Source organism: Physcomitrium patens, chromosome 20 (genome assembly GCF_059467195.1).
Source record: "Physcomitrium patens ecotype Gransden chromosome 20, ASM5946719v1, whole genome shotgun sequence".
In the NCBI taxonomy this organism is placed as follows: domain Eukaryota; kingdom Viridiplantae; phylum Streptophyta; class Bryopsida; order Funariales; family Funariaceae; genus Physcomitrium; species Physcomitrium patens.
Genome location: NC_143429.1, coordinates 10,648,126 through 10,660,295, shown reverse-complemented (window position 1 = coordinate 10,660,295; position 12,170 = coordinate 10,648,126). Strand labels below are relative to the sequence as shown.

The window sequence follows — 12,170 nt, the reverse complement described above, 5'->3', positions numbered from 1 at the left end:
TGCTCCTTTCTGAATTGTCGCTACACATTTCGAAAGCATACTTTAATAGCAATTACATGTTTCCTAAAATTGAAAACCTTCAACGTTTGTAGCCTACGGTATTCGTGACAGACTATGGCCATTGCAAATGTATAAATCACATAAGATTTGCAACCATGAACAAATACTAGAATACCACGCAATACAATCCGGCCAAATTGAACATTCGCATTGAAACCAATACAATCCCTCCGGCTTACTGCTCTCTTCCAGAAAACCAGTGTCAAAAAAACAACTGGTCCTGAACAGAACGTACTGCTAAAAGTGGGTGGGATGTGACTCATCGTAATGAGACATTTCGTCAAGTATAATGTTAAAGCAAAAGAGTACATGAGTGTCACGACTTGATGCAACACTGGTAGTTTTTCCACAATTGATCGTATGATTCTCTAACTACAACAAATGTAACATGAATCTGTGCTTTCCAAAAAGCTTCACTGAAGCTAAGTGCTACGAAGCAGGGAGATATAATTGAGAAGAAAAAATATATTGGACTGGCCTGGAAAAATTCACATCACTGAAATTTTCCTTCCAGTCAAACAACCTGCACTATGGTCCCCTTCAAACTCGTAGTTTTCTCCGCCTGAAAATTCATTCAGCAGCACTTGAGACAAGCCCAAGCAAAAATAAAGCTACCAGACATAAATGCAAAGACACCCCTCAAAAAATGAACTAAAATCGCCCTTCACTCTCGGTTACGTACACCGAAATTACATTCTCAGCTTGAAGTCTGCTGTTTTCCACTGTACAATACCATATTACAAAGACATGACAGGTACGGAGACGATCATTTAACCGCTCTGTCCGTACTTCTTGCCAGCACTAGGGGTACAACCCTGAAAACAGGTTGCAGGCGTTTGCGTGATCTTGCACCATTGAAATTCTTTCGTGTAAGCCCCATCAAATCCTGCTGAACCAATTCAGCAAAACCATTTCAAATGAGGATTAATGCCGTTGCAATTGAAGAAAAAGCTAAAAATATATTAACATGATTAAGGAATTACAATATCAAATGCTTTTTCATATAAGTACCAGATTCGTACAGAATCAACTAAATTAACAAACTTGGAATTTACTACAGAACTTAACATATGTAACACATCTAGAGGATTCCGAGCAAATCACTGACCACTATAGAGTTAAATTCAGATACATGAAGGCAAAAGTGGACCAGAAGCAACCCATAATGGGTTTCTAGGACACACTGCCATGTCCGCACACTTTAAAATTAACTTGATATTCCAAGTATGGAACTAACTTTTGTCAAGCATATCTAAGATGAAGTTCACACACTGCTTTGCTTCAATCTACTAAAAGGATTTTAACCATAATTTTAAGAATCTTCTCAAAGTTGCTATAAAAAAACAAAAAAACGAAAAAAACGAAAAGAGGCAGAATTGGAAGATTTTAAGATTTTTTTTGAAAAAACAAAAACAAAAACAACAAAAAAATGAAAAAAGTGGAGAACAGGGATAAATACACGTTTATATGAACTTTGCATATAAAAAATTGACTTCTCAAAAAGCTCTGCAAAAAAGCCAGAGATAAAAGAAATCTAGATCCCAGTATTCGTTTGGCACATGTGCAGTGAGGCAATCCATCTAGATTCATCCCATGAGATTATAACATGCAAACATCTTGTTTTAAACCCTAGGACATCAAAGAGGAGCCAGGAGGCTCTGCTTCAGTATGCTTCTGCTACAATCTGACGTTAACGAATTCGTTAGCTCATAATAATCAACCAAGGCCAAGGTAGGACGGCCATGTTCACGTGCAACGCAGGTAATAGCCAAGGAGAGCTTCACACAAAATTGCCTACGAACCAGCAGCATATAAACAAATCAATCCGGATAGATTTGACATAGCATGCAAACTACCTGACAGAAGAGGACCACCCGGGCATTGTGGAACGCAGAAGCCGCCAGTTGTGGATGTCCATTCTGAGTTGTAACATAACTGTGCCTCACTGAACAACTGAGCAAACAGCCGTCTCTTCGGAACGAAGACAGATGACGCTGGTGCAGATCAATTACAAAATGTATGATTTCGACCGCTCAGGTCACAGCCCACCAGCAGAAAAAGCAACCAGGGAGCATCCCTAATCTACATCCGAATCATCCATCCGGACTTGGCGAGGATTTTTCCGTGCATGCATAGGGCTACTTCGTGGCCTTACTGGAAAAGGATGGCCGTCTGCGGTAAAATGACTGCGCACTGGGGGTCGTGAGTCCATTAGGCGCTGGGACGAACCATGCTTACCCAGACGTCCTAGCATTACAATTATTAAGAGTATCAACACCAGCAATTATAGAGGCACAGGGTAGGTAGTATTAAAAAATAAATAAATCACGCGATTAGCTAACGTCAATTTACAGATCGACAACGTAGAAAAAAATTCCTTCTACATGAACCCGATATCAGACATAAATCAAGATCACTAATTCAGAACCAGGATCTCTTGTGCAGCCCTTCCAATACCACATCTAACTAAATCAATTCCAAGTTAGAAATAGCTCAAAAATTCTATGCGGGGCAAGGATTGACATACCTGATCTACCATGAGTGTCATCGTGTGCAGTGACTCTAGGTTGAGGGATTGGTGATCGCTGTTCTAAGCTAGTGCGTAAATTACTTCGTGCTGGAGATGGTTCTGCCAAGTTTTCTCCTCCGCCAAGACTGAGGGAAAACCAAGAGTTATCAATATCATCAGCTTCGGGGAGAAATGGCCCTCGTAGATTGTCTTGAACCTGCAAAAATACATGTTACTGACTAAATGACACACATCATTCACTATAAAAGCATTGATATGCGCCCATATCATATACAGGAGCCCAAGGGATACTGTATTAATTCATAGACCAGAAGCACAGGTTTGCGGACAAATGCTTTAGGACGCAAAATGATGAGGAAATGAATTGGATTCCATTTCAAGAAGTAAAGGTTAACTCTAGCAATTGAGTCCTGTGATTAGTTTCTTCTGATGCATGGTTCTTTTCCAACAACAATACCTCAGCTCGTGCTGGTTGAGATGGCAGAAAATTTTGCAGAGGCGAAGCATCTGTGTCGCTGTCCACACTACCGCCATCTGTGCCTGTGGCTCCATAAGGCCGACTATACCTTTTCCATCCCGATGCCAATGACGCATCATCCCTAACGAGAGGTACGGACAAAAACCCAGGACCAGCTAGGGCTTGCACCGGTGTCGGCCGCACAGGAGGAGGATGTTGCAGTACATTAACAGACTCTGTTCGAGGGGCATAAAAACTATACTGCCCATTTCTGGTCTTCTCGGCGGATACCCAAAAACTATTTCTGTCGGACTGCAAGCCAAATCCACTGTTGTTGCTCGTCCCTTCATCGGAGACACCGACACCAACTCTAGTGCTCAGGGGAGGGTCGAATGGGTTACAGACTGAGTTGCTTGCAAGAGTGACATCCGTACTTTCTAAACCAAGGGCAAGCCCTGATGAATCACCATTCGTATGACTAACCTCTCGAGAACGCATTCTCCTATTGCCAACGTCAGATTCTGCATACATTGATGCAGCAGAAGATGCCACAACATCTTCTTCCTCTCCTCCATCATCATCAGAATCACTAAGAACAATTACATCGGCTCCATTTGCAGGATCATCGCCACTGGTTTGCCACGTTCCGCCAGGTGCATCCCGTGGTCTTGCCAAGTACTCAACTTCCTCATTATCATCCATTGAAACAGCATTCTTCTCACTCGGATCATGATTCACACTGTGCTCATCCTCGTCAATTTTAAGATTACTGTCAGTGGCACTGCTACTTCTTGAAAGTCTGGGTGCGTCAACAACTTTTTGACTCGGGCCATCATTCAGATGCTTCGTGGCATTCCGAGCCCAATCACCAGAAGGATTTACTTTGAATCGGGAAAACCCGTTGTCATGAGAAGACATCCCCTCTTCAGTTTTGACATGCTTGAAGAATAAAACAGGTGCAGCCGTAGCTTTGTGAATATTTGCTCCAACAGCGACTGGAGGTGGACGCCAAGATTCGCCATTTTTGGCATGGCCTTCCAGTTTGGGACGCCAAGAACCATCAGCCTTCAGCTCCACCTCGGTTATGTCCTCATCCATAGTTCTCACCTGCTACCAAAGTCATAGACATAAGACACACAAGAGTACAGATCGCAAAAGACACACAAGCTATAGGTATCATAACATTATACTCAGGCCCATGAAATGAATATTTAGAAATACTTATGAGCAGAAGTAAGAAAAAAAATTATTTAAGGCATCACGGATTTTTCTTGGATGTATGAGTCGCTTTGAATACTTGCGCCAGTTCCACTAAATATTTTTAATCACACAGTGACGATAATTCTAGATCATCGCACGTCACATTTAAATTATGCTGAAGTTAAATTTACCACAAACGGCATGGCAAGAAGCATGTTCAAGCACAAGAAGGTATAGACAACATAAAAATATGCAATACTGTGGGTCTTGATTCATACCGCATTTGTAATCTGATTAAAAAAAGGGTCGATGATCAGATTCTCTATTGAATAGTTCTTCAGACAAATCGGGCATTGCCACTGCATTCGCCACAATTACCACAGAAACTGTTGGTACAACCATAAAGTCAACTGTCCCTTACATCTCAACCATTTCAGAATTATGCCTGCTTTATCAAAGCCACAAAGATTAACAGCTACACTCCGATAAATGGCAAATACCTTCCGTGCTCGCTGATTGAGTTCCACACATGTATCAAGGTCAAAGCAGCCCATGTGGAGACATGGCTTAAAACGGCCAGCAACCTTGATTCGAGATCCACTCATCTGTGCAACAAAGATTCAAACACGTTGATGCGACCCGGATTAAAAACTGGATAACACCTCAAGTGTGACGCGCTTCTTCATCTGATATATGATTAGAGTCAATTGACAGATGTATCAGAGCTAAGTGCTCAGAAGACATTGTAGCTAATCATAGTGGCGCCAAGCATGCCTCTCACCGGACAGCGTAAGTTCACAGTGATTGATTCTGCTACAACTTCCAAATCACTGTCACTGTCATCATTGCCCCCCAAACCTTGACCACCCCCTCCATTGATGCATCGCCGAACTCGAGCCATAGCCTCCTCAAACGGCTCCCCATCCTTCTCATTAGGAATAAGGTCTTTAACCTTAAAACCAAGAAAAAATACCATAAATACAATCAGAGAGGTCCTTACGTAGAATCAACAAACCTTTAACAGCCAGCAAACAATCAGATTCTACACTCTCCAGCGTTTGGGTTGATATCAAAGATACTGCCAACTAATGCAAAGCACACACCTGCTCCAGGGTGAGGCGGCGGATAATTCGCACCCCCAGACAGAAGGGGCGGGCATCATAGGCTGACATGTTCAGCCTGTTCATTCCTTCCCTGGCACATACAGTGATCTGAAATACAGGAAAATTTACTGTTGTCAAAAATGGCACAGGGCATACCAATATCCACGCTGTCACTGAAAAGCTCCGACCGTGAGCCTAAAGCTTAAGCTATAGGAAATACACCGTTGACACAACTAGGTGCATACTTAAGATCACACTTACACCAGGTCCTTCGTCGCGGCCATTTGCTCCTAAGAGTTGCTGGCCAGGTCGATTCGTAACCCGCACACTTATTCCTGCCACAGAACAAAAGTGGGATCCAAAAAGTCATTCGTAGCTATTCAAGTGGACTATGGCACCCCAACAGTTGCAAAATCCTTCACTTGGAAAAGAATTCATTAGCCCTACGCATCCCTACTTGAAAGAGAAACTAAATTGCACAGTTAAGGCTCTTAAAAGGGTCAAGTATCGATTTCCATAGTACAAAACAGCTGAAGATAAAACCTGGTTACTAAAAACTGCAAAATCTACCAAAAAATGTCAACGTGCACAGAAGAATATGCTGGCCCATTCGATGCAGGCGGTCTTGATAAGAACTCGACATGTATACGCTACAAGAGGTAAATAAAGCTCGAGAAAAAGGCATAGAAGTATATGGTACCGTTAACTCGAAGATCAGCATAGGAAGGCCAATGCATGCGAAAGGAGACTTTATCACTCAATAGCACACACCACACCTGAAAACCAATAAAGAAGACTCATATCTTTGAACATGAAACCAAATGTTCACAGGAGTAGTCAGGGGTGACCCTGAAAACTTTGCTCATGATAATACTCAGACATGTGTAAAAGTGCACGTGCCCAGAATAGCTACACTTCAATGACCTCACCCATTTCGTTTAAGCACCCATAACTATTAACAAGAACGATTTAGAAGCGTATCATAAGAATATTCTAAGAGAAAAAGCCAAACTTGTGCAGCGAAATGGTGATTGAATCTAGTATATACACAATTCTTCCCTCAAGAGATAGTACAAACTTGTAACATATACCTCCGAAATACTCGTAGAAGCTCAAAGAAACGAAGGAATAAACCCAGAGCATGTAACAACTCAGCAACTAACACTGAGGATACTACTCAACAACTTGAAGGGAAATACCTGCAAATCATAATTTAGTTTCTGAAGAAGTTCCCGGTCGGCTCGACTTAAAAAAAAAGACTTTTCTATAGTCTGTAGAGTGTTGGACCTGCAAATGTAAGTGCCAACCTCAACAATATATCAGAAAAATATATCTTTGACAACGTACTTACACTAATATTAAATCGATTGATATAAAGGTCCACCATACAACTGATTTAAGCAAATAGAGACATAAAACCAGTAGTTGATTTGAGATCACTAGAACCAACTTACATAAGAACTCAGTTTCATAAAAGGTTATGTGTATCAGGACCCACTCAAGATGTCAAAGAAAAACCGAACATCTATTCAAGAAACGTACCCTTCTGTTTTGGCCGTGGAGGAAAGTAGCTTTGTAGGCATTAGGGTATGAGTTTGGGCTTCACAGAACCTGTCCAGACCAAGACATTTTCCACTGATAAACATAACAATCTCAGTAGCAACTACGACCATCGGACCATGCATATGGCAAATTCAAGGTAAAAATAGGTACGCAAGTAAACAAAACTCACGGATCACCACGTGCTATGCGGCAGAGCTCGCAGTAAAAACTTGACGGGATTTCTGGCTGAGTTCCATCCGATGGCTTCTCAGGAATTACAACACAGTCCATGTGTTGCCAGATCTTACATTTATTATTATCACACTGCACAAGCGACAACTCTTACACTAAACTCAAAGTTTGCAAAAGTTGAAGAGAATAACTAATTGAACAAACAGTTAAATATGAATATTAAAAGCTATTACAAATTGAAAAATACTGCTTGTAAGACTGCCACGCGAATGAGAACTGAGACACTTAACATTCGAGCAGGTGCAGCTCTGCCAACGAACAAATCAGAGTTCTTAAAATAAACAGAAGCGGAGAAAAAAATGAAGGAAAACCTGAATCATTGTTCCAGTTTCCACATTACTTCCACAAGGACAACGAGTTCTAGTCTCTTCTACAACTTCATGATCTTCAGGGCCTGCTGATGGATAACCGCTACTCGATCCAGATTTAGCAACTTTATGCTTAGACTCGGTTCCGGAATGTCTAAGCTTTCTGTCAAGATCCCCAAGACATTTAGCATGGGAGTAAAACATGAAAAATCCAATCATTCTAACAAATTGACCCTTATTCTCTTCTATTCAATTGGTTTTCATTATGGTAATTCCTAGAAACAAACACTAGCATGCTCTTTTCGGAACATCTTTACTTGTACTGGAATAGCAATTCCTGAACGTACACCAGTTGAACACAGATCCCCCCATAACACACAAGAAGCGCGTCCGAAGGTGTAGCACCATTAGCAAGCACGCACCTGTACTGCTCGTCGATGATGGCAATAGCTTCTTCCCTTGAAACAACTTTCTTGCTGCTTTTCGATCCTGCGAAAACAATTCGGCGCCCAGGTACAATCCCGGGTGATTTTACTGATGAATCAGTTTTCGTAAACCTGACCCAACCTTATTTGTTTATCGCTGCCACTAACTTCATAGAAATCGTACAACAACTGCAAAGGGAACTACACAAAACTATCAAATGATGTATGCATCTCGCCTGGGATAACTTAGGTGCACATTATGGCAGCAATAAAAGAATCCCTGATCCTGGTAACCACTCACCTTTAGTTAGCGATTGTTTGTCTGCAGGATTAATCAAACCCATAATCTTGTCCATCAGAATCTGCTCAAATCGAAGAGGAAAACACGAAGCGCTAAAATGAGAACTCTAATGCGCTCAAAAAGTTAGCAAACATTTGCGCAATACAACCTACAATTAGTCTGTCAAAGTGGATCTTTACTTCAACTCGAGTTTCATATTAAGTAATTAATAGAAAGAAAGCGACGATCATCATCAGCTGACAATATCACTAAACTTGCATTATATTCAGTATAACTGAATGGAGATAGAGATGGTATTGTTTCCACGTAACTTCCAAACTATATCACATTCCAGAAAGATACTAGACGTTCCAAGTACGAACAAGCTGATTCAAAAAAGAAAAAAAAGAAGACAGCTGACTGGCCTCCCGAGGCGGGGTAAGAAATCACATGCTACATGGATGTAATTGGTGAGGTTTCCGACGGTACCTGCTTCTTCCCTTGTTTGGGAAGCCCTAATCGTGACAGGACATCTTTCAGTTCCCTGATTCGAAAGGATCCCAGCTGGCTCTGCAGGCACACGATCCCAAAACAATAAAACTAAACTTTAAAAAGTATGTACCCTCTAAATTGCCACTAAGCAAGAATGATAGAATGTAAATGGCACGTTTAGATATGCCCACCCAAAGGTCATACAGAAACAAAACAAAACAAAAACAAAAACAAAAAAAACTGAGCAGAAAATACTCGCTCAGAAGCTATGAGTATAAAAGAGGGACATACCCGACATCGAGTGGCCACGTCTGCCATTGCTAACAGCAAGAAAATTGCAATTCTACAGTGCGGATGTAAATTCGTAAAGCTCTGGTTGCAAACAGGCAATGACTTCCTGTTCCTCTGTGTAACTAGCTGCTTCAGGTGCAATTCTCAAATGTGTTGCCCTCTGCGCCATCCAATCATAACGCCGGAGAATGGAGAGTAATATCGGCAGCTAAACTATACAACAGACATCCCAGCAAAGATTCTGAACTGTTGAAACTAGAGTACCAGGATGATTGGCGCAAATTCAATCTCGTTGAAGTTGGCATCACAACATAGCGCCTGATCCAAATAAAAGAGCCCCACAAAATTGCCGGATGGTGGGATGTCGATGAGTACCAAAGACTAATGGTTGACACGACAATAAGAAGACAAGACACAGAGGTCACTCGGGTATGCTGGAGGAAATGGTACTTAATTACAACACTACTGCATGTGCACACGGAACCGAAGTACGGTGACGCCAAGTTTGCAATTGAGCTGAGGACGGGAGCGATATGGAATGAATGGTTGAAACTTCGATGAAACTACGAAACTTGTCGGTGCGGGACGCCGGATCTTCCCTATCCAAACCTAGGAAATATTCCCAGGCACTGCCGTCTCTTCAAGGTTCCAATCCTCACCACTGTGGAGCCCAGCGAACTAAAATCGAGGTCCTACAAGCACAACCATAGGCAGGAAAATCCTGATTGACTAGAACAAGCTTCACAAGAGCCGCAACCAAAGCAAGGAACAGGAACCCAACACTCAAAAGCTCAGAACCCCGATAGATCACCAGAAAACCCTACGAAAGGCCATAATCAACCGATTGCGAGTTGCTCCAGACATCACCTATCGCGCTGGACAAAGAAGACGGACGACACCACTACAGTACGGAAGACAAGAAAATACCAGAGTCTAAAACCCGTGAAAAAATAGAAACCTCAACCAATGCTCGAGACCACCAGCCCTAATCACTTCCACAAGGCAAATTCAATCTTCGCACAAAATGCGGCCAAATTTGCACCCTCTCTGCCACCCTTCACTCCACGAACTCTTCCCATCAGCAACCCAAAAGGCTAGCACAAACGACTCCTACACATGTCGCCGAATGCTTCCAACTAAACCCTCGAGCACATCCAGCAATCCAGGAGCATACTCCCAGAAACTCCTCTCCCCTGCTGCTAGGGCACCACAATGAACCCCAGACCCGCTACTCCCACAATCACCGCTCGACACAGGACCCCACAAAATGAAGAGAATCCACACGAGCATGAGCCTTGGAGAAATGGCCAGGCCACGGCCCATCCCATGGAGAGCTTCAAACTGCAGTCCACAACAAAATGGAAGTAGGAAGGGGGCGAGAAAATATTAAAAATAAAATAAAAATAAAAAAGGCATCAAAAAATTTAAAAGAAAAATCGTCGGAGGCTCAATAGACAGAAGCCACACCGCAATGGCTACAGAATGTGCGTCCCACCGATGCAGTTGCGAATGATGCTGTGCTACGGTAAGCCACAGCAGTAACGGGCAATGACAGTAACGAGGGAAAGGGGTGAGGTGGGGGGGGAAGATGTCGAAACCCTAGCGAGACTCCAGAACGCCATGATGTAGCTCCAGATGGAGTGCTACTCTACTCTACTCTACTCGCTCCCCTCCATCGGCTCTCTCCCACTGGGTCCGCCCAGGCCAGGCCAGGCCGGACCGGGTCCACGAATCCATCAACATGGAAGCGACCAGCTCTCCATGTGACCCGTCCCGAGGCCCCGCCACCCTATACCCGCGCAAGACCCCAGCCCAATCCTCAGTGTCTCTATTATTCGTTCCTTCCTTCGTTCCTTTGTTCCAATGAAACCGTCCGCATGATCCGACGTTCCCACTGCGCTCTCGGTGTTCCCGGAACATTCTCAATAAGTTTAGTGTGTTCTCTCTGGCGTTCACAAGGCGAGAGCGTGCCAGGCTGTAGAAGGGGGTGAAGTTGAAGAACAGGTTCGTTCGTTACCAAGTCTTTTCTCCTCCACCTCATGAATTGTGTCCTAGAATTTGTATGGTGATTACAAAATGATCCTTCATGGGAATGGGAAGTACCCCACATCCATGAATACCCTCCTCCACCATCAATGCATTTCTCACTCTCTCCCCATGAATGAATATATGAATGGATGGATGTATGTTTGGATGAATCAATGGATTGATAGATGGATGAAAATATCTGATAACAAAAAACATGCTTAATATATCAAAGGTGGAGATCTAAGAGTCTTCCCCTTTCTACTTTTTTGACATGAAGAAATGACAAGGCTTCAGTTGCCATCACAATTGAAGTGGACATAGGGCCTCATGCTTCACATATACATACTTCTGTTACTTTAAGTGTGTCCATGTTGGCTTTTGGTTGTTGCTTTTGGGGGTAAGAAGTTGTTTGCTAAAGGGAACCCTATTATAAAAGTGTGAAAAGGAGAACTTCTAAGAAGTCATGGGGTCCTTGAAGTTGGAGTGTGGTAGAAGGCATCATGCTATCTGCTTTTGCTTTTCTGTAGCTCATACTTTCTCATCCTTGTGTTTTGATGAATTAAGTATATATAAATATATTTTAGAAAGAAAAATTATGAGTTTTTATTCTTATTCTATGAAAAAATGTACAAGTTTTTACCTTGTACGTAGTATTTATTTAAATATAATGTTGAAGTCAATACATTTATTCTAGATAGTCTTCAACTGGATTTAATTGTATTGTAAAGATTCAAGTTTCAAAAAAATTCACCTTGTGTAATGTTCGTGATGATTTCAAATTACATATATATATATATATATATATATATATATATTCACACACATTATTGAATAAAATTTTGTTATTTTTATGCTATCACTATATATAAATTTTATATTTCAACTCACACTAAAGAATGGACACAATTTCTTTTTCTTTTTCTTTTTTTTGGTGAAAATCAAAAGAATGATACGAACCTGAAATATAAATTAATTTTGCAGCTATAACCACTAAATAATAACATTTAATAAAACACTAAGAAAAGAAGTTGATTGAAAAATGTTTTTAAAAATTGCACTCTTATGCTGAGAAAAATTCTTAATCTGAAACAATGATAGAATCCTAAATAAAAAAGAGTTGGTTTCCATGGTTATATTCTGATAATTAAAAAATATATAATAAAATGATAATAAAATAGATTAATAAAAAATATGAAAAATAA

General features: G+C 41.5%; 1 protein-coding gene across 8 annotated transcripts; it reads right to left on the bottom strand.

Moving 5' to 3' along the window:
- Positions 1 to 304: 304 nt before the first annotated feature.
- LOC112273255 (E3 SUMO-protein ligase SIZ2) lies at positions 305 to 10,310 on the bottom strand. Of its 8 annotated transcripts, none has more exons than XM_090245026.1 (18): positions 8,941 to 10,310; positions 8,647 to 8,727; positions 8,179 to 8,239; positions 7,875 to 7,941; positions 7,456 to 7,615; positions 7,083 to 7,216; positions 6,893 to 6,961; positions 6,550 to 6,637; positions 6,051 to 6,126; positions 5,612 to 5,685; positions 5,351 to 5,458; positions 5,029 to 5,199; positions 4,748 to 4,852; positions 4,526 to 4,606; positions 3,048 to 4,157; positions 2,588 to 2,786; positions 1,917 to 2,307; positions 305 to 949 (listed from the first exon to the last, which is right to left on the bottom strand). In XM_090245026.1, the coding sequence occupies exons 1-17, from the start codon at positions 8,965 to 8,967 to the stop codon at positions 2,138 to 2,140; spliced, it is 2,781 nt and encodes a 926-aa protein (XP_090101152.1). In that variant the 5' UTR covers positions 8,968 to 10,310; the 3' UTR covers positions 305 to 949; positions 1,917 to 2,137. The 8 variants fall into 8 exon arrangements, with proteins under 8 accessions (XP_090101152.1, XP_024357533.1, XP_090101155.1 ...); XM_024501765.3 differs by having other exon boundaries at positions 305 to 946; XM_090245029.1 differs by having other exon boundaries at positions 1,917 to 2,246.
- Between the last annotated feature and the right edge of the window lie 1,860 nt (positions 10,311 to 12,170).

Coding starts and splice junctions, on each gene's coding strand:
- LOC112273255 (XM_090245026.1), bottom strand. CDS start 8,967: ATGGCAGACGTGGCCACTCGATGTCGG. Junction 8,728..8,940: donor ACGTGGCCACTCGATGTCGG/GTATGTCCCTCT, acceptor GTGTGCCTGCAG/AGCCAGCTGGGATCCTTTCG. Junction 6,638..6,892: donor TCCACGGCCAAAACAGAAGG/GTACGTTTCTTG, acceptor TTACATTTGCAG/GTCCAACACTCTACAGACTA.